Consider the following 26738-nt stretch of genomic DNA (forward strand, 5'->3'; position numbering starts at 1 on the left):
TACACCTGAAGCTCCACATAATGAACTTACTTTATTTTTACCACGTGTTACCGAATTCAGCTCGCTTCAGGAAAAAGGTGAACACTTTCCAAGTGAAAGATGTCTTTTTCTGCAGTAAAATAAACACCCTCGCACAATAGGATCCCCTGCCCAAACTGAGACATACTTCCAAGTGGAAAATCTAGTTCCATGGAACGAGTATTGTGACTGAAACTTTGAGAAGATCATTGTCCTTCTTCAAATACTCAATAGCCATTGAATTCAATATTGTTTTGAGAGCCAACTCTTCAATTAAAAATAATACTCGTTCACAACCTTATTACCCTGTGTGAAGAAATGTGAATAAGCCATGAAAAGCTGATCTGCAAACAGCCACAGAATTATAGTGGCTGAGATGGGGAAATCCAGGGGTTTCGGCTCTTTCACGTAAGTGACAATGAGTCCAGGGGAGAGGAGATCACAGAGGAACCTGAGCCATAGCCTACACATATTTATGCAGCCTTATGTATATTTTCTTCACTGTTTTCTCTGACTTTTATAAACCCAAAAGCATAATAATTGTGGAGAAAGTAATAAATTGACCACATCGTTAAAAACAATGCCATTTCTCATAAGTCTATTTTTGTAGGACTTTTGTGAAATTTTAAAACTTCCGAGGTAGTTACTATTTGCCTGAATTTGGCAAATGGAGAGTGAACTGATCTAAAGGTGATCTTCAGTTCAGACAGGTACATGGTATCTTCCCTTTCTTCTCTGTAATCAATTCTCAAAATTGGAAAGTAGAGTATTTCACAAGCCAAAAATCAACAAAACAATCTTGACTTGTTCTCTAAAGGCTAGTCTTTTTTAAACACATTACTTTTCCTCTCTGGAAGACATATTGGCAAATAATAATGCAGTGTATTTACTTATTTTTTCTCGTGCATCAGCACTTTTGATTTCCATAATACTGAAAAGTAAGGAATATTCATATCTTTTCCACTCTACAGATGGATATGGAGGTCCAGAGATGTCAAGTGTCTCAGCCCAGAGAAGGCAGAGCTAGATCTTGAATTCAGATCTCTTGACTTCAGGAATCTGTTCTTTTTGAATAACTGGATGTGCTTTTGACCAGAAGGAATGTTGACAAAGAAAGCAAAAGTGAGTACCTGGGTTTCTTTCCTAAATCTGTAAATGACTGCCAGGGAAGAGAACTTTTGGAACTCTCCTAGCTACTTTGATAGGTAGATTCTGACCCTTTCTTTCTCTGGTAAAGGCATAAAAACTGCCTTAGAGTCTTGAAAAATATCATGGTGGTGGGGGGAGGGGCTTATCCTTAGATTACTTAATGTCAAGGAAGCTCTAGCTCCTAGTGTTACCAGATACTGGCAGATTTTGATTCCTTTTCCATCGTGGCAATTGATTTTCATCTCTGACCTAGTATTTACTTTAATTAGAAGAATAATGATAAGCATGCTACCTGATGGGATGGAATTAGAATGTTCTCCAAAGTGATGAGATTGAGTCACCTCAATATTATGTTATTTATGAGGGAGAGAAGTGCTAAATAAGCGAAAATAATAAAGTGAACACACTAGTTTTCTTTTTTTGATATGCTGTGGAAAGATGAGCAGTATCCGTGGACCAATGTGTCGGAATCACCCAAAGGGTGAGGAGTGTGTCATCTGGTTTCTGGTCCACCAACTCTGCAACCTTAAGGAGATGCTTCTGGCTGGAATTCAGGTATTCCTTGTAAAACAGAGAAAGCATTGGATTAGATAAGTTAGAAAGATCTTTTAATTCTACAATTTTAGGCTCTTAAATTGTCTTGGGTGTCTACAGCAGTCTGTACCGTGTCTTGTTATGCTTTTTGCTACCTTCCCTACAGCCCCCAGCAGTTGTTCAGCATTTTCCGGCCCACCCCTGATTAGAAGAGATATGCTGATCTAATTGAGTGTCCCCATCTTATTAGAGTTCCAGCAGAAAAAAATGAGCAAACGACCAGAAGAGATGGAGAGCAACAGTGCAGTAGAGATGGTGCTTCTCTCTCTAGGCTTGGTCGCCATGCTAAACTGAGAGTGAATCCCAAATATTTTCCCTTGTCCTTGTGACAAACTTTCATTCATTCACCTGTTTGTTCCTTTATTTATCCATTCAATACATTCTACTATGGGTCCGGTACAGTGGTTGACATTGGAGATGCATCAAAAGCTTATCTAGTTTCTGGACCTTCTGGATGCATGAATGAACTCGTGAGCTAATAATAACCAGCACCTCACAATATCAGCTGAAACCTTAGCAGAGATTAAGTTGACAGCTAAAGAGGGAATCGGGCATAGGAGGGTTAGCTTTGGAATTTAAGCAGCACAGAGGGAACATCTGTGGAAAGATCTCTAGCGTGTGGCTGGATTGCATACTGTTAGGGCATTTCAGGTACAGGTGAATGGGGCTCCTGCTGCTGGAGATGCCAGATAAAAAGCCATGAGTTATTTTCATCTTAGGCTCTCAGCATTAGGCTCAACATCAGGCTTTGAACCAAGAGATTCTCTAGCTCCTGGAGCTTCCAGATTTTTACTGTTTTAACTTTGTGTAATGGCCCCTTGAAACTGTGGGAAAATAATTGTTTTAAGAAAATCCAGCTCTTAGGTGCTCCTGTGGGAAGAATGACACTGTGTCATTTACTGGTTGTGTGATCCTAGACAAATGTCATTAGCTTTTTAACTAATTCTCATGTGTGAACAACCTCCTCATAAAATCGTGGAGATTAATTAGAGATTAAATTGTGGACCTGGCACATAGAGTCACTTTAAGTCACAGTTACTAGTAAAAACAAGCATTTTCAAAATGGAAAGTCCTACTGTGAATTTAATAATGATTCCATAAGCATCTGGAAATCCTAGTGCCTCACTCCTGAACTGAATGTGTTTTATCTACTCACTGTGCTGTTATGGTTTGGCAACCTGCATATTAATCAGTCATCTAAAAATTGCAAGAAGGGCGCCTGGGTGGCTCAGTTGGTTAAGCGACTGCCTTCGGCTCAGGTCATGATCCTGGAGTCCCGGGATCGAGTCCCGCATCGGGCTCCCTGCTCAGAAGGGTGTCTGCTTCTCCCTCTGACCTTCCTCCATCTCATGTGCTCTCTCTCTCTCTCTCATTCTCTCTCTCAAATAAATAAATAAAATCTTTAAAAAAAATTGCAAGAAATTTCTGATTGTACAGTCTTTAAGGTATGCAAAATAAACCTTTCCCCCCTGTTGGCACAATCACTGTGTATGTTTATGTCTTTAAAACTTAATTAGCAATAACAAGTTCTTAAAACTTTCTATAGCAACACAATAACCAAAAAATAATTAAAACGAATAGATACAAACAGAAGAAAAGTCTTTTCTTTCTTTCTGTGCTTGTCTTATCATCAAGTCAATTATCTGTTGACTGTGATCTGGTGAATTCGATCAAGGATACAATCTGACCTAGAAATTCTTGTTTGGCTTTTCTTACATGGAAAAGTGCTTTAACCTTTCCTATAACCCTGTGTGTATTCTATGAACAGTGGTTGAACATGTTATTTAAATAGATAACATATCATAGGCACTTGCTCACTAAGGTGAGATGGCAGAGACTAAGCCAGATGTTGCCATTGTGACAAAACTTGTAAATATTACATCTCAATCCCAAATCAGGACTTTCTCAGGCCAGTAACTGTTCCAAGATTGCATGAAAAAGGATGAATGCCCATGATGGATAGAGTTAAAATTCTAGAATTACTGAATCCAAATTCCACTGGGGCAGGGGCAATAACTAGTTTTTATATTTCTTGAAAAAGAATGTTGAACGAATGGAGAAATATATAATATAAAATGGTTAATATCTGGACATGTATCTTTCAAAAAATATTTTGATAAATGAAACTACTCGTGTCATTGTTAAAACTACATTCTTCACAAAAACAGTATCTTTTGCTATAGTAAACAATTCTTGCATATTCTTCTATTACTGTAGGAGTTTTAAAATTATTTTATTTATTTATTATTTTTAAAGGTTTTATTTATTTATTTAACAGAGAGAGAGAGAGAGCGAGCACAAGCAGGGGGAGCAGCAGGCAGAGGGAGAGGGAGAAGCAGGCTCCCCGCAGAGCAGGGAGCCCGATGCGGGGCTTGATCCCAGGAACCCAGGATCATGACCTGAGCCCAAAGGCGGACGCTTAAGGACTGAGCCACCCAGGGGCCACTAAAATTATTATTTTAGATAACAGATATATAAAATTGAAGAATATCATCATTAATAAGATTACTTTGAAAACATTTTCTAGTAAGTAGAGTATGCCGTTAACACTTCTTTGTGACCAATTCTAGTGTTTAGTTTTACTTTGCTTTCAGTAATATGATGCAAACCCAGTTAAAATTAAAATGGGGAAGGTGTTACCTCAACGAGTACTGGGTTTTTTCCCAACTCTATGGTCTCATTTACATAGTGTGATGTGTGCTTTTCTATGCCCCTGCTGTGTATTACAAGTCATACCGAATATACTGGGATTCATTAACATTGCATATTTCTGATTAATTATTAAAACTTCAATATAGTCTTGAATTTCTACTGATATTCAAAAACTATTCAAAATGTACATCTGTGGTTAATGGATATTGGTATAAATCCCTTGATAGTTAAACTGAGTTTTGCTCTTTGGAAATAACTACACATAACCAGTATTATAATATACCTTGAATGGAGCTAGTTTTTGCTTTTTTCTTCTTAATTCTTACAATTTTTTTAGTTGAAGGATAGTTGACTTACAATATTATATTCGTTTCCAGTTATAACATAGTGACTCAACATTTATATACCTTACAAAATGATCACCATGATAGATCTAGTTGCCATCTCTTTTAGGGTTCCTGGACTCAATTCTAACTTTGTGGGAATGTTCCCCCCACACACATAATACCAAACAATTCTTGGACACCAGCAGTATGTCCATGAATTCAACTCAACTCTGACACTCCTACCTGGAGATAGCATCAGATTCAATCCTACAAGACTGCCCCCTCCCACCTCCCCCCACTTTAGATGCCAGTCTCAAACCTCAGGCTGTTACTTATGCTTCTGACCAACCAGCTTCAGATTTGAGGTTGTAACAACCTTCTCCTTAGGTTCTTGTCATTTGCTAGAGAAGCTCACAGGACTCAGGGAAACACTTAAGTTTACCAGTTTCTTAAAGGATATGATAAAATACATGAATCAACAGTCCGATGAAGAGATACACAGGGCAAGGTATGGGGAATGGGTGCGAAGCTTCCCTGACTTCTCCAAATGTTCACCAGCCTGGAAGCTCTCCACATCTAGTCGTCTTGGGTCTTTACAGAGCCTTCACTGCAGAATCATGATTGTTATTAGCCATTGGCTGATTCAATCTCCAGCCCCCTCCCCACCCTGGAGGTCAGGGGATGAGACTGGAAGTTCCAACCCTCTAATCTCAGGGTTGGTCCTCCTGGCAACTAGCCTTCACACCTGGGTAGGGTCCAAAAGTTGCCTTCATTAATAATAAGATACCCATTTCACCTTTATGCTTTGGGGCATTTTCAGTAACTATGAATGAAGATCAAATATATCTGAGAAATATATTTTGGTCATCTGACTAAATACGTATTTCTTTTTTTTTTTTTAAGATTTTACTTATTATTTTAGAGAAAGAGAGAGCACAAGCAGGGAGAGGAGCAGAGGGAGATGGACAAGCAGACTCCATGCTGAACGTGGAGCCTGTCGTGTTGCCGGGCTCGATCTCACGACCCCGAGATCATGATCTGAGCTGAAATCAAGGATCAGACGCTTAACCGACTGAGCCATCCAGGTGCCCCAGTATAACATCATCTGTTACCATATGAAATTATTGCAATATTATTGACTATATTTCCTATGTTATACTTTTCATCCCCATGACTTATTTATTTTATAACTAGAAGTTTGTATTTTCACGTATTTCACCCATCAGCCCACCCTCTCCTCTCTGACAACCACCAGTTTGTTCTCTGTATCTTTGAGTCTATTTCTGCTTTGTTTTGTTTGTTCATTCGTCTTGCTTTTTAGATTCCAGACATAAGTAAAATCATATGGTATTTGTCTTTTTCTGACCTATTTCACTTAGCATAATACCTCTAGGTGAATGGAGCTTATTTTGAATCATTGTTTAAGTATTTCAGTAGAAAGAATTTTTTGGCCACACTTATACCCAATGGGATAGAGATAAAAATTCACATGGCAATTCAGAGTGACCCTCTATAGAACTGTAGAAAATGGGGACAGTTACTAGAGTTTTAACACTTTGAAATATCTTATCATTATATCCTAGCACGAACTACCAAATAGACCTTTCTGAAGTCTGAAAGAAACATGGGTCATAAATTAAATACTCAGGAGGATAAAGTATTGACCATTAACTGATAATTTAGGATAGGTCCCCCATTCAAAGAGGAAATGTACGTTACTCCTTTCGGGATCGACTCTAAGGCTTCACCTGGAATAGAATACCAGTTTGTCACATGTAGAAATAAAAATTGGCCCTTGTGTCTTCAGCTCATATGTAGCTCTGATGTCAGTAAGGAATTGCCACCCGTTTTTTAGTAATAATGACACATAACAAATTATCTAGCTACATTGGACAGGGTTGTTGTGCCAGTTACCAAGTCATTGGCCCTTCGCTCCAAACCACCCTCTCTGCTAGGCTTTGTGACGGGGGGCTGGTCTCTGCACACCACATATCTGTTTTGCCAACTGGTTCCCTGTGGGTTCTGCTAGAGGGAGGATGCAGGACTAGGGAGGAGGGCTTCTCCTTCCTGGGGACTTCCTTGACAGGAAGCTGTGTGCAACCCCCAAGCAGTATTTCCTCACTCCAGCTGATTTCTGGGGCAGAAGGTGAATCCCCTTTGCAGGTTTTCTAACCCTTGAAGAACTAAAATCAAAGTATCACCTTGGAGTGCCTGGCTGGCTCAGTCAGTAGAGCACATGACTCTTGATCTCAGGGTCATGAGTTCAAGCCCCACGTTGGGTATAGAGCTTACTTAAAAAGAAAAAAAAGTACCACCTTAACACCAGCATCAGTGGCTCACAAAAGTTGGGATTCCAGTGCCATGGGGCACCCCCTTCTCAGAGGTCTGGGATTCAATTCTGTGGGACTCTTTCTCCAAGCTTCTCTTTAGTCCCCCAAAAAGGAAGGGACCATCTGCTTCCCGAAGTCTTGTTACCTCCATGGTGGTTTAATGTTCCCTGTTTTACCTTTTCAGAGCTCCAAAGCATAGTTAATAATTCTTTATATCTAGTTATTGATCCTTTATGTTAAATTGTCTATATTAAAATAACTTGTCAATTCTCTCTTGGCTGATACAGTTGTGTCAGGAGACAAGGGATGAAAACAACCCAACTCTAACAATCAGTCAAAAAACAGGGCTAGTACTTTACAAAGGTTCACATTTGCTTGGAAGGTCAAATGGCTAAAATTTATAATATTTTATGAAGAGAGAGGAATATGAAAGTACCCTAAAAATTGACTAAATCCAGTAATTTTTCTCAATCCTTATAATGTGAGTTTGCTATTTTATTTATGAAATATTTAATTCCGTAACAGAAGACAAGAGAGACAAATGGGGTATTACTCAAGGGTTTTCCAGAGAGAGAGCCAATAGGGATTGGCTCATGCAGTTATGGAGGCCAAGAAGTCCTGCGAACTGCTATCTGCAAGCTGGAGAACTGGGAAAGTCACCGATGCAATTCAGTCTGAACCCAAAGGTCTGAGAATGAGGGGTGGAAGTCCCAGTCTGAGTCTGAAAGACCAAGAATCAGAAGCACAGGTATTGATGTCTGGAGGCAGAAGAAGATGGATGTCCTAGCTAACCAGAGAAAGCAAATCCACTCTTCCTCCACCTTTTCTATGCCATTTCATTTCTATTCTGGCCCTCAAGGAATTGGATGATGCCACCTCATTGATGACGGTGGATCTTTTTTTACTGAGTCTACTGATTCAAATGTTAATCTTTTCTAGAGACAGCCTTGCAGACACATCCAGGTATAACGTTTTACCAGCTATCAGGGCATCCTTTAGCCCAGTTATGTTGACACATAAAATTAACCACCACAGACGGGATGGATGAAACCCGTAAGTGTTAAGCAAAGTTAATACACTAAGCTAATAGCTTATGAGTGGTAGGTAAAACTCATAAGATGTGTTAAAGATAGAAAATGAATAAAGAAGTAGCGTGAACAACATGAGCAGAATTCACAAAATATGTTAAATATAGATGATACATTAGTAACATTCAAGACATATTACATATATGATAAATAGGATGAAAGAAGCAAAAGTATTTCTTTACGGAAAGAAAATATGAGACAGCCAAGTCATAAGGTACAGATCCTGTCACTTCTCGGTTGACAGCTAATCATCCCTAGGTTGGCTACTCATATGGACCCATCCTGGCCCCATGGTGCTTGGGTTAAGAAATGCAGACAAAACCATGGCTGTTCAGCAGGCTAGTTGGCAAGCTATAGCTGACGTCAGAAGTACTTGCTCCTGTGTTTTCCAAAGGAGGTAGTGCATATTATTGATCCCAGGCATTTCTGGCTTAACCTCTCAACCTCAACTCCGGTACTTGTGACAGAATGAGGAGGGTGGTGGGGAGAGGGACGAAGGAAGAGAGGGAGGGGGGGAGGAGGAGGAGAAGGAGAAGGAGCGGGGGGAGAGAGAGAGAGAGGAGAGAGAGAGAGAAGGGAATCCCAAGATTCAAGATTCAGGGAGGATCATCTTTCACCTCACTTGGACTCTATGCTATGTTGAACTATTCTATCTCCCCCAATAGAGTGTCTCACTGTGGGTTTTGAATTAATTATTTTTTAAGATTTTATTTATTTATTTGACACACAGAGAGAGACAATTAGAGAGGGAACACAAGCAGGGGGAGTGGGAGAGGGAGAAGCAGGCTCCTGGCTGAGCAGGGAGCCCCATGCGCGGCTCGATCCCAGGACCCTGGGATCATGACCTGAGCCAAAGGCAGATGCTTAATAACTGAGCCACGCAGGAGCCCTGGGTTTTGAATTAATTAATAAACCATCTGATTCAACATCTTAATTGAGCCTCTCTGTTCAGTGAACTTTAGGATCAACCTTGTCCATTCCTGTGGAAAGGGCAGTTGGAATTTCGTGAGGGACTACATTGCATCTATAGATCAATTTGGGAGTATTGCCATCTTAATGATACTGAGTCTTCCGGTGCATGACACAGGATGTCTTCCCATTTACCTAGGTCTTAAAAAATATTTTTTCAATTGTATTTTGTAATTTTCAGTGTACAAGTCTTACATTTATTTTATTAAATTGATTCCTAAGTATTTTTTGATGCTATTATAAATAATAAACAATTAATGGAATGTTGTACATCTATTAAAATACAATTTAGAAAGTATGGTATGTATAATAATAGAAGTTATTGTTGTAAGTAGGGTATAATAGCATCGGAAGATGATTTTTATTTAAGGAAAAAAATAAGAACACCAAATCATTTGCATTATAAAACTGTGACTATGTGCCCCAAATAAGCAAAGAAACCTGTATATACAAATCCTAAAGTAAAAGTAAAATGTAATTTTTCTCTTTTTCTACCTTTTTGTAATTTCAAACGTCTTTAATGACAATGATTACTTTTATGGTGAAAACTCTGAATATATAATTTAAAAAAATCCAATAACCTTGAATTATTTGGGTGGTTAAAATAGCCAGACTGGACTATTTATGATACATCCTCTTTGAGAGCTAATTACATGTTTATTCTTACAGTGCTAAAAATAAAACTGTTGCATTTGATGTCAAATTAACATGAGTTAATCGCAGATTTTTTGCAATTTCTCATGCTAAGCAGCTTGTGTAACATTCATTTATATGACGTTTAGATGTTAATCATATCTATATTCTACTTATCAGTTTTTTATTTAAATGATTTTTTCAAAGATTTTATTCATTTATTTGGGAGAGAGAGTGAGAGAGAGAGAGAGAGAGAGAGCACGAGTTGGGCGGGGAAGGGCAGAGGGAGAAGCAGACTTCCTGCTGAGCAGGGAGTCAGACATGGGGCTCTATCCCAGAGCCCTGGGATCAGGAGCTAGATGCTCAACTGACTGAGCCACCCAGGTGCCCCTCTACTTACCAGTTTTTTTGCCATATAGATTTTAATTTCTTTTTAATTCCCTATTGCAATTTATTCATGCTATACGTTATTATAGCTAGTCCTTAGATAGCTCAATAGTCAGTATATGATTAAAAAAATTATAATTGCCCAAAACTGTATGTTTGACAGCATAGGAAAACAATTTTTATTTCTCACTGGGTAATCATTCAAATTCTGGCTGCAGCATCCGGGTGATTGTCAGGACAGTCTAATTCTTGTGCCTCAGACTTTCTGAGGTTCATTTCATGGATATAAGAAAAAACAAACCAGCATCTCTTATATGTGCTGTCCACATTGGCTGAAAGACACAGATTTATAGTTGCGTATAGGAAAAGGAGCAATTGCTGGACTCTTCCACATTTGTAAAACATGTCTCTCCCCATTACTGAGTGGATCCTCTGAGCTGATACTGTGGAGAGTATGGGAGCATACGGGAGGCTGTTTGAGCTGCTACCCTCCTTCTTCCATGAGAGCCATTTCTCCCTAGCTACGTGGAATAGGTTCTGCTGCTGACTACTGCTGCATACTAGAAAGACTGTGCCCCACAGTTTAATTAGTTGGTAATTCTAATCTATTAATTTCACTAACACTTCTTTTGAGCACTGTGTCACCTGGCACAACAATTTTGAGACTTAATAGAAGAGCGCAGTTTCCGGGTAGCGTGCCTCCATTTACTGCACCGTTACGGCACCTTCATTATTTGATTTAACTGTTCTATTCTCTGGTATTGGGAGGTTTTCAGCCAAACCTATTGATGTGTGCTCATTAAGACCAGTTGTCTACAAAGCACCTGCTTCCCTGAGAAAGGATCTTATTACTCACACATAGCTAGTTCCCGCCAAGAAGAGGGCTTACATTTCTTTGGCTGGCTTGATGCTTTACCAGACTGCCTGTTTGGTCTTTGTAGTCATTGTGCTAAGCCCAAATTTCTTCCTTCTCCTTTTGTTCTGGGCAGATCCTGCTACGAATCACTCTCCATCCTCCCTGGGGAAGCCGGACTGTGCTGTGCCCAGCCCTGCAGCTAGATCCTTCTGTGATATGAGTATAATGGTTCTAGTTCCTGTCACCTTCTCAGGGGAGTCATTTAAACCCAAGGACATCCAAAAAGTTAGTCAGCACCTGCCCCCCAGGCCCCCAGGGCTTCCAGCAGATACAGTACCCTTCCTCTGCTTCTACCCTGGTCGCCTTCGTCCCTCCCTCGGCAAAGGACTCCCACTGGAATCAGTGAAGGCAGGACCAGCAGAGGCAACTGTGCTGGGGGAGGACAGCGAGTTCAGAGGACAGCGAGTTCCAAGCAGCCCTCTTTTTTTTTTAATAATTTTTATTGTTGTTAATCACCATACATCATTAGTTCTTGATGTAGTGTTCCATGATTCATTGTTTGTGCATGACACCCAGTGCTCCACGCAGAACGTGCCCTCTTTAATACCCATCACCAGGCTAACCCATCCCCCCACCCCAAGCAGCCCTCTCTTAAAAATGGAAAGACTATCAAGGGGGAAGTCACCTGAAACTCAAAATCCTCTGTGAAAAGGAGAAACAGGACCTACCGTAACTATCTCTGGGACCTTGGGCTTGAAGCCATGTTTCTTCTAGTGTCAGTTTCCTCAACTGAGAAAGGTGAGCGTGGACTGGATCCATTTCTTTAGTTTCTGTGGGTTGAGAGAATGCTTTGGGATCCGATGAAAGCCATGGACTTTCTCCTTAGAATAGTACACCTGTGAGAATTTAAAAAAAAAAAATTTTTTTTGAAAAAGCTCGGGAGGGCCTGGCACCCTGGAAACCCATGGCCACTGGGTTAAAATAAAACACAAAGGAGCCAACAAATAAAACCCCAAGCACAATCTCTAAATTCATTTTGAAATCTTATATTCTGCAATTCCAACCTCCCCATCCAGGTTCCTGGCATGACTTGGATGTCCTCTGCCCTGATCTGTCCCCTCATGCCTCATTTCTGTGTGATGTTGTCACCTGTTTATTACCTAACTGTAAAGGGTCACCTTTGAACAAAATCATGAAACTGTGATGAGACATTACAGGACCCTATCATTGGCCATTTCTTCTCGCTTTTCAAACTTCTCTTTTTCTAAATTTATGTTTTAAATTATGGCAAAATATACATTAAATAAAGTTTACCAAGTTAATGATTTTTAAGTGTATAGCTCAGTGGCATAAGCACATTCACATTGTTGTCCAATCATCACACTAACCAGCTCCAGAACTTTCCATCTTCCCAAATTGAAACTCCGGTAACCCATTTCATGGTATCAATTAAATTTTAACGGATATTTGGATCATTGATTAATAAATTAATTTCTTCCAAAAAATTACACCATGACACAACATTGAAACCCAAACGCAAAAATTTCATAGATGATTCTAGGACAGGCAGTATAATGAAAAACAGGATAAACTGCTAAATCTGCCAAGTGTTAGTAGAACTCTCCCAGCAAGTTATAAGATAGTCAGGAATAAATGACAGTGAAGGCACTTAAAGCCAAAAAACTTGGAGACAAATCTTTAGATGGTCTTATAATCTTCCGCTTTAGCAGAACATAATGTGAGATTCTATCTTTGGATACATTTATCAGAAAGCAAGTGAGAACGAAAACATTCCCTGTCTTTTGAGATAAAACAGCTGCTTGGACTCTGAAATGGAAGGTACATGTTGAGGTCCTACACATCTGGATTGCCCGCTGACAGCTTGACCTTTAGTGAGAGAGAAATAAATTTCCATCTTTCTTAAGCCACAGATGGTTTGGACCCCATTAAAGTAGCTGAGCCAGTATCCTAACCAATAGAGAGCTACTTTACACCACATGAAAGATAAGGTTCTCTGTGAACTAGGAACCCAAATGGAAAAGGTTAAGCCATAACGCTAACAAAAGAAGGAAAAGAAAATGTCTTTGGAACTTGAGGGAGAGAAAGGGCTTTAAGATTTTATTTATTTATTTGGGTGGGGCCAGAGGGAGAGAGGGAGAGAGAGAATCTCAAGCAGACTCCTTGCTAAGTGCGGAGCCCAACGCAGGGCTCGATCTCATGACCCTGAGATCATGACCTGAGCTGAAATCAAGAGTCGGACGCTTAACTGACTGAGCCACCCAGGTGCCCCGAGAGAAAGGGATTTAAATAAAATACTGAAAAATACAATCCGTGAAAGAAAAAAATGAGAGATTTGACTTAACAAAAATTAAGTAAGGATTTGTACTGAATGAAGGACACCATAGAAAAAATGACAGATTAGGAGGTAAGGAGAAACTTTTAATATGGAAAAGTAGAACATGGGTCAGGATCTAGAATGTACAAGGAACTCTAGTGAGTCAACAAGAAAAAAGGGAACTTCATTTTCTGTGTGCTGCTGTAATGACCACAGACCTGCTGGCCTGAAACAACAAAAATTCATTATTTTACAGTTTCGCAGAGCCGAAGTCTGACAAGGGCTGGGCTAAAATCAAGGTGTCTGCAGGGTTGTGTCCTCTCTGCAGATTCTAGGGAAAACCCGTTTCTTGCCTTTTCTGGCTTCTGGAGCTGGCAGCATTGCTCGGCCCCTTCCTCTGTCTTCAAAGCCAGTCACAGCAAGTGACTCTCACATGCCTCACCGTGACCTCCTTTTTTCTTTTTTTTACCTTTACCTTTTGTTTTTTAACCTTGTGATTACACTGAACTCACTCAGAAAATCTAGGATACTCTCACTATTTTATTATTTTTTAAAGATTTCTCTTATTTATTTTTTTAAGAGAGAGAGAGAGAGAGAGAGAGGGTTCACAAGCAGAGGGAGAGGGAGAAGCAGACTCCCTGCCGAGCAGGGAGCCCGATGTGGGACTCGATCCCAGGACCCTGGGATCATGACCTGAGCCGAAGGCAGACGCTTAACCGACTGAGCCACCCAGGTGCCCCAATCTCGCTATTTTAAACTCGGCTGATTAGCAACCTTAATTCCATCAGCAACCTTAATTCTCCTTTGCCATGAAAGTAAGAGAATCATAGGTTCCAGGGATTAGGCTGTGGACATCTTTGGAAAGCTCTTAGTCTGCCTACTAGGTACACATCAGAACAAAACACGAAGCATATGAATTCCCCAAGGGGGAAACACTTATGATGAACAAATTATGATCAGAAACTACGAGTACAATGATCTTAAGCTTCATCTGGGAAAGTACATTCATTTATCTTTTTTTTTAAAGATTTTATTTATTTATTTGACAGAGAGAGACACAGCGAGAGAAGGAACACAAGCAGGGGAAGTGGGAGAGGGAGAAGCAGGCCTCCCGCAGAGCAGGGAGCCCGATGTGGGGCTCCATCCCAGGACCCTGGGATCATGACCTGAGCTGAAGGCAGATGCTTAACGACTGAGCTACCCAGGCGCCCCAAGTACATTCATTTTTCAATCAGAATGTTTATTAAGCAGATAACATGGGCCAAATTCCCATTGAAAAGCAAAGATGGAGAAATCTTTAGTGGTCAGCCAAAGTCCCTTTGAGACCCAGTCTGTCCTAGACCATCTCAGGTGTCCTAAAATACTACCAGTAAAGAGTGTATTGATTGTAGAGACCTGATGTATGATAAGATGTTCTTTAGAGTTCCAAGGCTTTTGTCTTTGTTTCAGTCAAAATGACAGTGTTTAATCTATCTGATTGCTGTGCAAGGTTACCTTCACAAATTAGGAGGGCTCAAAGCACTTTTTTAAAGAAATTACCAATGTTAGCCATGTTCTGCCTTTTTGCCTTACCTGATATCCTACTTTCCCTTAGAGATACCCAACTTAATTGAGCCAGCACTGAAAAAATCTGCAGTATCAAAATACATTCTGCAGAAGTGACTAGAATCAGTATTTTATTTACAGATCCAAGACACATTCAGCACAGCTGTACCACTGGCCAAGGCAGGGCTGAAAGTCAGGGTCATTTTCGGAACTTCAATGAAATAGATTACATTCAGCGGGGCACAAATGGAGGCCGTTATCATTAAAGTTGAGTTGAGAGAGGTTGCAAATGTGGGCATCACCTGGAGATCACAGAAAAATATGTCTTTGTGCTAGATCTCTAAACAGTTGGCTTTTATGTTTTCTCCCTGGAAGTAACGCTTGCCCAGAATCATATATCTGACTGTAATAACAAGGTTATATGACTTTACATATTGAAAATATATCTAAACATATAACAATATTACTTTGAACTTCCACTGCACTCTTCACCCAAGGACTTCTCCATCATTAGCTAATTAAATCTCACAGTGTGCAAATGGAAGTATATACTTACCTCATTTTACCAAAGGGAACATTTTTGAGTGGTTAAATGACAGAGTGAACAGTTACCCCAATGGGAAGGTAGTAGGGGGTGGGGGTGGAAACATTTTGCTGAATAATGTAGGTATCTGGGAATGAAGCTCAAAGGTTCATCTTATCTGTCACTGTAGAAGGCTGAATCTAAATGTCACGAAATACATGTAAAATACTGCTCTCAGATTCTCAGGAAAGGACACCGTGATTCTCCTTACCAAACTATCTTGCTGTCTTTACAAATTAAGTTCTTTATAAAATAAATAAAGCATTGTTTGTAAAAGCAAAACACTAGAAACAACACCAACATCCTTTGATAAAGAGGATGGCAAAATAGTGGTACATTCAAGCATGCAATATTGAATACTATGCAAGTATTAAAAAGAGCAAAACTGGGGCGCCTGGGTGCTCAGTTGGTTAAGCGTCTGCTTTTGGTTCAGGACTTGATCCGGGAGTCCCAGGATTGAGGCCACAGCTGGCTCCCTGCTCAGTGGGGAGTCTGCCCCATCCCACCCTTTCCCCTCCCCCTCCATTGCCCCATCCCTACTCCTGCTCTCTCTCTCTAGTGCACGCGCGCTCTCCCTCTTTCAAATAAATACATTTTTTTAAAAAATCTTTAAAAAAATAAATAAAAAGAGCAGAATTAACAGAGGTCTATCTATTGGCCCAATGACAATGATGTAATGTTGAACAAAGAAGGTAAGTTACTTAGCAATTTTATAAAAACATGTGAAAATAGAAACTACTGAGTAATTTTATTAAATATAAAATAAATTCTTGTTTTCAACTTAATGTCTTATTGTTTTTCTTTTTGCAACACCTTATTGAAATATAATTCCTGTGCCATGTAATTCACAAATTTAAAGTGTATATTTCAATGGATTTTAATATACTTACAGATATGTGCAACTGTCACCACAGGTAATTTTAGAACATTTTCATCATCTCAATGAGAAACCCCTCACCTCTTAGCTATTACTGCTCTGTTCCCCCAACGACCACCAAATCTAAGTAAACACTAAATGATTTTGCTTCCGTAGATGTGCCTGTTCTAGATATTTCATATACATGAGATCATGTAGTATGTGGTCTTCTGTGTCTGGCTTCTTTCACTTGGCATAATGTTTTCAAGGTTCATCCATGTTATAGGGTGTATCAGTATTTCTTACCTTTTTTTAGCTACATAATGTTGCATTGTATAGATATGATTTATCCATTCCACACACTCATGTCTATCCACTAATGAATTATGGACATTTGGGTTGCCTCTACCTTTCAGCTCTTACGAAGGAGGCTGCTATGAACATTCACGTACAAGTTGTGGGTACATATTTTCATCTTGGGGGCATGTACCTAGAAGAATTGCCGGGTCACATAGTAACTCTATGTTTACCTTTTTGAGGAACTTTGGCTCTTTCAGTCCTTTGGGGTATATATCCAGGAGCAGAATTGCTAGGTCATATGTTAATTCTATGTTTAATTTTTTGAGGAACTGACAGACTGTTTTCCACAGTGGCTGCACCATTTTATACCCCCAGCAGCGGAGTGTGAGGGTTCCAATTTCCCCACATCCTGGCCAACAGTGCTATTTCCTATTTTTGATTAGAGCCAACCTGGAGAGGGTGAAAACGTATCTCATTTTGGTTTTTTGACTTGCATTTCCTTGGTAACTAATGATGTTCCAGACCTTATCATGTGTTTTTGTTTCTGTTTTTGGGGGGTATGGAAAGAGTATGTTGCAGTTAAGAATAAAATATAAAACTTTCTTGGCAAAGGAAGTTCTTTTGATCTCCTTGAATGCAGCACACACAAAAAGTGACAGTTCCCCTATGCTCCCTCAGGAATGGAGGAACAAGCAGAGGGCAGGAGTGCAGAGATTTCTTTTTCCATGCCCAGTCCTGTGAAAAATGATGACCAAGTGTTAGTCCTGAGCAGGGCCCATGGATGGTGTGTATTCCTGGTTAGCCCTCCGGAGTCTGGGAGCATCAGCATCTCCAATAATTTATTTGTATAGGCATACCTCAGAGATACTGCGGGTTCGGGTCCTGGGAGAAGGCACGGGGGATATCATGGGAGATGTGAGCTCCTTGTGTAGTGGCAGCCATAGGCCTGATAAGTGTCATTGCTGCTGAGGAAGAGGTGGCCCACCTGCTGGGTAAGAGGTCCCATCATGGAGGCAGGCTGGAGAGAAATGGCATGATCCATCTCTGGTGGCAGAACTGAAGCTGAAGGCTGCATGAGGTATGATTGGTGGTGCATCTAGGATGGGTTAGGTGCTTGTAGAGGAGATGTCTGAGTCATTCTGTGATCCAAAGACACAGGAGATAGAAGACGTGGGGAGAGTGCAGACCAAGCAAGCATCCTGCTGGGGGTGATATATTATAAGGAGCTGGGGAAAACCCATTCTGAAGAGCTGTGGTGGGGTCATAGGTCAAGACTATACCACCCATATCTGCATTCCTTGGCCAGGCCCATCCATTTTGCACAGATTTTCCTTGGTTCTGTCATTTCTTTGGACCATCATCAGCAAATTTGCAAAGCAAGGGATCAGATGGAGCTGGTACTCCAGCAGGTGCCTTAATATTTTTTCCATTAAAGTGGGTGATGATGGCTTCACACTTTTCTGTGGACTCCATTCTTGCAAAGCCAACCCTCTGCTGGTTCCACCGGTGTCTCAGAGGATTTGAGTGGAGATAACTTGGCCAAAGGGCTGCAGCATCCCCTCCAGTTCTTGCTTAACCATTGCTAGTGGAAGGTTTGATAGGTATAAATTTGTGGGGTCCCGCTCCTGTTGCTTTGTCATCTGTGCCTGTATGCCAATGGCTTTCAGTGCTGTTATATCTTTCTGTGCTGCTGAAGGACTGTCAAAGTCCACAAAACCATAGCCTCTGCATTTGTTTGTGCTCTTGTCCAGTATCACCTCGGTGGAGACAATCCTGCTGTAAGACTGGTACAATTTGACAGGGTCCTGGTCAGTAAGTGCCTGGTTGCAACCCCTGGATATAGAGGTTGGTTTTGTTTAGCTGGTCATTTCCATTGCTCCCACTGCTGCTGCTAGGGGTACTGTTGCTTGGACTAGGTGATGCCATCTGCTGAGGCAATGACATGTACAGCTTCTTGTTTTTGTTATAGCTGAAAGTCGAAATCCCAGGCCTGGAAACCACTGAGAGCAGCATTTTCTCTTGAATGTAAGGTGGCTGAGCCTTTTCATGTGTTTATTGGCCATTTAGATATCTTCTTTGAAGAACTGTCTATTCAGATTTTTTGCCCATTTTTAAATTGGGTTGTCTTTTTATTGTTGAGTTGTAAAGATTTTTGTTGTTGTTTTTTAACATATTTTGGATAAAGGATATTTATTAGATATATGGTTTGCAAATGTTTTCTCCTACTCCTGGCTTCACTTTTCACTTTCTTGATCGTAACCTTAGAAGCACAAAATTTTAAATTGTGATGATGTCCAATTTACCTTTTTAAATTTTTGCTTGTGTTTTTGCTGCCATGTCTAAGAAAACACTGCCTAATTTACACTCATGAAAATTTATGCCTATTTTTTTCCCAAGAATTTTATAGTTTTAAGTGCTTGCATTTAGGACCTTGATCCATTTTAAATTCATTTTGTGATGGTGCGAGGTATGGATCCAAACTGATTCTTTTGCATGTGGATATCCAGTTGTCCCATTTGTCGAAAAAAATATTCTTTCCTTGTTAAATTGTTGTGGCACATTTGTTGATAAGCAACTGACCACAAATGTGAATGATTATTTCTGGACTTTCAGTTGTATTCCATTGGTGAGTGTGTATGTCTGTCCTTATGTCAGTACCACACACTCTTGAATACTGTAGCTTTGTAATAAGTTCTGAAATTGGGAAGAAGTCCTTCAATTTTGTACGTTTTTGAGATTGTTTTGGCCAGTCTGGTTCCCTTAATTTCCGCATGAACATAAGCCAGTAGTATCCACATTGTTTCCATATGGATAAGCTTGTTAATTTTATGAGAAAGGTAGCTGGGTATTTGATAAGAGATTGCTTTAAATCTGTAGTGCAATTTGGGGAGTATTGCCATTTTAACAATACAAAATCTTCCAATCAATGACAAGGATGTCTTTCTATTTATTTAGGTCTTTTAAAATGTCTTTCAGTGGGGCTCCTAAGTGGCTTAGTTGGTTAAGCATCTGCCTTAGGCTCAGCTCATGATCCCAGGATCCTGGGATTGAGTTCTGCATGGAGCTCCCTGCTCAGTGGGAAGCTTGCTTCTCCCTCTTCCACTCCCCCTGCTTGTGTTCCCTCTTTCACTGTCTTTCTCTCTGTCAAATAAACAAATAAAATCTTTATTTTTTATTTTTTTAGTTTTAAAGATTTTATTTGTTTATTTGACAGAGGGAGACACAGCGAGAGAGGGAACACAAGCAGGGGGAGTGGGAAAGGGAGAAGCAAGCTTCTCACTGAGAGGGAGCCCGATGTGGGGCTCGATCCCAGGACCCTGGGATCATGACCTTAGCTGAAGGCAGACGCTTAATGACTGAGCCACCCAGGCGCCCCATAAATAAAATCTTTAAAAAAAATGTCTTTCAATGATATTTTGTAGTTTTCCATGTAGATGTCTTATATTTATGTTAAATTTGTTCCCAAGTATTTTATTCTTTTTAATGTTATTATTTAAATTTTTTAAATTTAATTTTTGGATTGTTTATTTCTTGTGTAGAGAAATAGAATTTGATTTTGTATATTGATTTTGTATTTTGTAACCCTGCTAAAGTCTTTCCTTTGGTCTAATAGTTTCCTTGTGGATTCCTTAGAATTTTCTACTTGTAAGGTCATGTCAACTACAAATAGAAATAGATTTACGTTTCCTTACAAATCTGGAATGTCTTTTATTTCTTTTTCTTGCCAATTACTCTCAATAATACTTCCAGCACATAGCAATGGTGATAGCAGACATCCTTGTCTGCTTCTGCACATCTATAATTAAGACCCCTATTTATTAAATAGTGCGAAGAAAGCAGAGTTCAAATCCGTGTTGTTTTGCTATTTGAAGTGGAACATGAATATATCTTGTTTCAATTCTTCTACTTTAAAATGGCATAAAGCATTTATTACTTTTCTATTTTGGTATTGGAAAGATGAATTAGAATTGATAATCCCCTTAAAAATTAAATATTATGTAAATTCATAGGACAAAATTATGGAGCATGATTAGGACAATTCGTAAGTAGGGGATGAAACCTTTAGCCAAAACCATTTTACCTTCTTAAAGATCAGAATTATTGGGGTGCCTGGGTGGCTCAGGTGGTTAAGCAACTGACATTTGATCTCAGCTCAGGTGTTGATCTCAGGGTCGTGAGTTCAAGCCCCACATTGGGCTCCACGATGGGTGTGGCACCTACTTAAAAAAAAAAACAAATAAAGATCAGAATTATTAATGAATCATGATCTTTTTTAAAAACATTTTTTTAAGATTTATTTATTTTGAGAGAGAGACAGAGAGTATGAGCATGGGGTGGGGGGAGGGGCAGAGGGAGAGAGAGGATCTCAAGTAGACTCCCTGCTGAGGATGCAGAGCTCAACATGGGGCTCAATCCACCACCCTAAGATCATGACCCCAGCTGAAATCAAGAGTTTGATGCCCAACTGACCAAGCCACCCAGGCACCCTGAATCATGATCTTTATTCTTGAGTAAGGCAGGCTGGGGTCCAGGTGACTTTCTGGAAGACACAGAGAATGTTTGCCTGCCCTGGGGGACCATGAATAACTTGAATAACCATGAATAACCCACATCTATTGGTTAGAGTCTTTTTGTTTATGAATCCTGCTTGTTTGCTCTTTATATATGTTGTTTTGATAAATAAATTAATATCCTAATTCATGTAAAGGTGGCTTGTAAAAGGATTTCTCCCTTTGGGCCAATAATTTCTTTCCTCTGAAAAATGAGGAAAAGAAGGTCAGAGAACTCCCTTTCTCCGGGAAATTGTGCCTGGGTTTGGCTGCATCAATAGCTGGAAGGTCTTGAGCACCTCTGCCTGTGAGGTCTCCCACAATAAGCAGAAAGACTGCTTTTTGGGGCACCTGGGTGGCTCAGTCGTTAAGCGTCTGCCTTCAGGTCAGGTCATGATCCCAGAGTCCTGGGATCGAGCCCCGCATTGGGCTCCCTGCTTGGTGGGAAGCCTGCTTCTCCCTCTCTCACTTCCCCTGCTTGTGTTCCCTCTCTCACGTTCTCTTTCTCTGTCAAATAAAAAAAAAAAAAAAAAAAAGAAAGAAAGAAAGAAAGAAAGACCGCTTCTTGGGCCAGGTTCCTCTGAGCTCTTTCTGCTGAACAGAGCTACCTTGTGGTTATACTTGCAGGTAGTACTGACATAGGCTATAACATTGCATTTGCTCCCTAGAGAGACAATTATTTCAGTCCATTCAGGCTACTATAACAAAATACCATAGACTGGATGGGGATGGCTTATAAACAACAGAAATTTATTTCTCACCGCTCTAGAGGCCGGAAAGCCCAAGATCAAAGGGCTAACAAATTTCAGCATCTGGTGGGGACCAGCTTCCTGGTTCATAGATAACTCTTTTTTCTGTGTCTTCACATGGCAGAGAGGGGAGGGACCTATTTGGAACATCTTTTAAAAAAGCATGAGTCCCATTCATGAGGCTTCCCCTTTATGACCTAGTAACTTCTCAAAAGTCCCACCTCCTAGTATCATCACAATGGGGATTATATTTTAACATATGAATTTTGGGGAGAGGGGGACACCAAACGTTCAATGTGGCAAAGAGGCATCCTCAAGTTTGACAGCCACTAAAATCGCTATTATTTGTAGCAACTACCTATTATGGAGGTCTTGGGGTAAGTGCTTTCCTTGATTTATCTCCTTTGGTCCTCACACATGTCCTACCAGCGCGTTCTATCTTTAACCCCAATTTCTACTTGTAGAGGCTGAGGATTAGGGGTTAGAGAGGCATCAGGGTTTTTCCCCCTTCCCAATATTCTTTCCCCCCATTTTCTGTTCATCCCACCCCTTTCCTTACTGGAAGTCTTCTGCCCAACTACTTCTAACTCCAGTACAATTGTAATACCCTGCCCTGCACTTCAGGGGGTAAGTAAGTAACTTGGGATCAGGCAATCTCATAATGACTATCCTGAAGGGGTTTCCCACGATGGATTTTATATCTGGATGTTGGCAGAAAGGTTTCTTCTTTCTTCTTGGGTCACTATATGGGAAGATGGAAGTCTGGACCATACTCCTCTCTTGCCCTATATATTTTGGGAGAATCCTGCTTATACAAAAGAATGGGACAAACACACTTGAGGGAAGCAAGGCTAAGATGTTGAGAAAAAGAATATTAATATTTGTTGAGTCTCTGAGGCCAGATCCTTTTCTAGAGCGAGGTAATAAATCTCATTTTTGCTTACTCCTTTGAGTGAAATTTTTGTCATTTGCAACCAAGAAAGTTAATTACCTTACCCATAATTATGCAATTAAGAAGGTTGCAAACTTGGTTTTAAACCTATGTCTGGCTCCAAGGTTTGTAGTCTATGTAATAGTTTGCTTAGTTTATATAACTATGAGGCAGAGATTTTAAGTTAGTCAAGTAACAGAAATAAAGGGTAGGAAATGCATATGATCCCAACTGACAGACCTACTGGATATAACCCCAAGTATTAGAATTCATGTTCAAGTTATGAGGAAGGGAAAAATTGCACGACTTTTCCAGGAGAAAAAAAAAAAATAAAGCATTTCTTTTTCTCCTAGAATAAATCACCACAGATAGTAGTATGAGTTCTTAGGAGAGTCACTGACTATTTCCTGTGACTTTTGATATAAATATCTTCATCTAAGCCAAAGGATCCAGTATAGCAGACTGAGGCAAGGCCAGCGATTTTGTGGGTATGACTGAAAGGTCGAAGGATGGTTGAAAATTAAGCGGAGTTCAATAATTAGAATTTGACCTGTGCTCCTGGAGCCACATGTTTTTCTCTATAATGTTGCATGGTTTTTTGATAAGCAGATCCCAACATATAAGGTCTCTACTCTTCATTCTGTTCCCGATCCATACATACACTGCTGCCTGAATGACTATCATTTACCATCAGGTAAAATTCAACATGTTTTTATTATAAGTTAGCATTTAAAGAAATATAACAAAAACTACTGTAAGTACAAGTAGAAAATTACAAATATACATACATACAGTTCTCCATACATCTACACAGATATCTATTGCCCGTTTTTTTTCAAGTACTTGGGGGGGCATCATTTAAAAAAACCTACATTGAAGTTCAAAATGATTAAAAGCCCCCGTTGCTGGTTGGGATGTAGTAATAGAAAATTAATAACTAAAAGATATGCAGGACAGACTTGATGATTAAAAACCTCCTCCTAAATAGATCTTGGGTGAAATTGAAAGTATCAAAATAGTTTCAGAATGGTTGAGAGTTCTAACCATAGTTAGAACATTATAAATCTAAATTCATGATACATGGTTAAAACTTTTCTTAGATGTGGGTTCATGGAATTCTCTATAACTGAAAGAAAGAATGAAGACAAACAACAAAACCTCTAGCTCAAGAAGTGAGAAAAGGAACTGTAAAACAAACCTAAGGAAGGAACGAGAAAGTTACCGATAATAAAAAAAAAGTACAGTAAATACATTAGAGTATGACTATTCTTTTTAGCAGAATTAATAAGTTGAAGATTGATTCTTCAAGGAAAAATTGGCAAATCAATACTTAGTCTAATAGAAAAGTGATACACAATTGCTTTGAATGTAATAAGCAGGACTTAATGATTTTTTTCTAATTATAAAAACAATATATGCTCAACAATAACAATAAAAATTAGAAAATAAAAGCAACATAAAACCATTTTTCATGGATGGCTACTAGACATACTGTGGTTGGTCATTTCGCAGTGTGTACAAATATCAAATCATGCCGTACACCTGAAGCTGATATAATGTTATGTGCCCATCATATCTCATTAAAAAAAGGGACCATTTCATTTTTGGCCCCCCTTTTTGCTCGCAACATACTTGTTTTAAATTATAGTTGACCCCTGAACAACAGGGTTTGGGGGCATTGAGCCTTGTGCTGTCAAAAATCCACGTCTGACTTTCGATTCCCCAAAAACGTAACTACCGATCGTCCACTGTTGACATGAACCCTACCGGTAACAGATAGTCGATTAACACATATTTTGTATGTTATATGTAGTACACACTGTATTTGTACAATATAGCAACCTACAGAAAAGAAAATGTTAAGAAAATCATAAGGAAGAGAAAACACATCTATAGTGCAGTCATACTATAGTATATTTATTGAAAAAAATTTGTGCATCAGTGGACCCGGGCAGTTCAAACCCATGTTGATCAAGAGTCAACTGTAATTTATTTTTCTCCCACGGTATTATCATCCCTTCCCCACTGACATCCTCAGTGTCTCAACATCTAAGACTTTCATCTTACAATTATCTTTGAAAAGTTATTTCCATTACTCGTTTGTACCATCACGTGTATTTTGATCCTGATACTTCAAATCCACAACTACAGCCTTCATGCTTCAGTAACTACAGAAACTTCTCAGCTGGTACAACTGTTTCCACTTTTTGGTCCATTTGGCACAGTCTCTATCAGGAGCTCTTCTCTTCCCTGAGCCTTGAGAAATGCAGCCCGATACCGACTCGGCCAGTGAGGCTTAGGTATGGGCTAGTGGAACATTGGTTAAATATCCACACTTCTTTTTCTTCCCACTCTCCAATTTCCTCCTGCTGTCTCCTCTTCACCACAGAGGGGCAAGTGGAGAATAACTAGCATGCTAGCAGCCCCTTCACTTCCCTTTCTTCCTCCCAGGGGTAATTTGGCCGCATAGAATGGCTCTTTCCCTGACCTTGACAGACCCATTCGGCATCTTTGCTTTGCATGCACTGTTTTCTCTGGCAGGAATTCCCTTACCCCATTTCTTTGCCTGGCAGACAAACTCCTACTTACCCTTCAAGATCCAGCTCAAACATCACCACTTTCTAGCCTACGCACCTCGCAGAAGCAGCAAGGTCCTACGAATGTTAAAAGAAAAATGAAGGTCAGGCCCTCAGTCGGCTACTTAACTAGTTGGTATGACTGTGGGTGAGGAACTTCTCTGATTTTACGCTTCCTTTTACTGCAAAATAGGAATGGATGTTATACCTGCCTTGACATCCCTTTCCAAGGGAAACTGAAAACATCCGTGAGAGAAAATGTTCTCTAAAATGCAAATCATTTTACAAATTTAATTTTGTTGTTGCTCTTAGCACTGCTTAGAAATTTTTTTCTTGTTTGTTCAGCGCAAAAGCCAACTATGGGGGCATTCAAATACTAATTCATACCCTTACCCTGCCCCCCATTTTTTTTTTTGCTTCTACAGCCCCCTTTTTTCTCTTCTGTTCGCTTATTTCCTCCCCGACCCCCTTTCCTTTTGTGACTTGCCTGTTTACACCGAACTTCAGTATCCGAGGACACTGCTTGCCTTTGCCGGTACATTTTACAGATAAAGTAAGTGATTTTAGTAACGAACGGGGGTGGGGCGGTTGAGGATGTGCGGAAATCCAAACCCAACCAAACTCTGCACTGTAAATTGGAAAGTTCGGGGAGCCGGGAATTCTGATGGGCAGGGCCAGAGCGACTTCGCAGGGCCAGGTTCGGCTTTGCCGGGACTTCTGCAAGCCCGCGCTGGAGCCCGCGCCGGAGCCCGCGCTGGGATCCCGGAACCTCAGGAAGGTGGGTGCAGTGGCGGGTCCGGAATTCCGGGAGGGGAGCACAAGTGGGCGAAGACCACAACTCCCGACGTGCACCGCGGCCGGGGCGGGTTCTACTCCCACTTGTCTCCTCATTCTTTCCGGTTCTTAACGGCAAAGACTACTGTCTAGGAACTGCGTAGTAGTAATTACAGAGAGACTGTAAGCTTCTGTGGAGTCGTGGGGCCCTGCAGCAGCTCGTGGGGTGCTTCCCGTTCGTCTGGTGGTTCTCTGCTGCATTGCGGAACTCAACAGCCCGACCGGCCGGGTTTCCATGGGGACACTAATTGGACACGGACGCTGTGGCGCGGCAGTTTAATTCTCCGGCGGCGGCTGATTGAGCGGGACGAAATGGTCTTGACGGGGCTCCTCAGGAAACTCGGTAACAGGCTGAGTTGCCCCTCGCTGCAGTCACCCTTCTGTCGTGGCCACTTGCTAAGAATGGCCGTGTAACGTTTTCGCGGCCGGTCCACCCCGAGAGGGCTCCCGCTGATCCTGGCCTCGCCGGGGCAGCCC

The 26738-nt window shown here is 40.4% G+C and overlaps 1 protein-coding gene, 1 long non-coding RNA gene and 1 pseudogene across 2 annotated transcripts in view; 1 reads left to right on the top strand and 2 right to left on the bottom strand.

Moving 5' to 3' along the window:
* On the bottom strand, positions 1 to 25507 carry LOC148162245 (uncharacterized). Its single transcript, XR_015766945.1, has 4 exons — positions 25441 to 25507; positions 20703 to 20838; positions 11731 to 11898; positions 1 to 1728 (listed from the first exon to the last, which is right to left on the bottom strand). It is a non-coding gene; the product is annotated as an uncharacterized LOC148162245 (long non-coding RNA).
* Positions 17480 to 18634, bottom strand: LOC114208830 (RNA-binding motif, single-stranded-interacting protein 2 pseudogene; annotated as a pseudogene).
* Positions 25508 to 26559: 1052 nt separating the features above from the next.
* RTTN (rotatin) overlaps positions 26560 to 26738 on the top strand; it is a 160544-nt gene continuing 160365 nt past the window's right edge. Inside the window, exon 1 of the mRNA XM_028103002.2 lies at positions 26560 to 26604. Coding sequence (XP_027958803.1) covers positions 26574 to 26604 — 31 coding nt within the window. The 5' untranslated portion in view covers positions 26560 to 26573. The remainder of the gene's footprint in view (positions 26605 to 26738) is intronic.

Source organism: Eumetopias jubatus, unplaced genomic scaffold, assembly GCF_037043125.1.
Source record: "Eumetopias jubatus isolate StellerSeaLion01/CBP00866 unplaced genomic scaffold, mEumJub1_p1.0 scaffold_16, whole genome shotgun sequence".
Classification (NCBI taxonomy): Eukaryota; Metazoa; Chordata; class Mammalia; order Carnivora; family Otariidae; genus Eumetopias; species Eumetopias jubatus.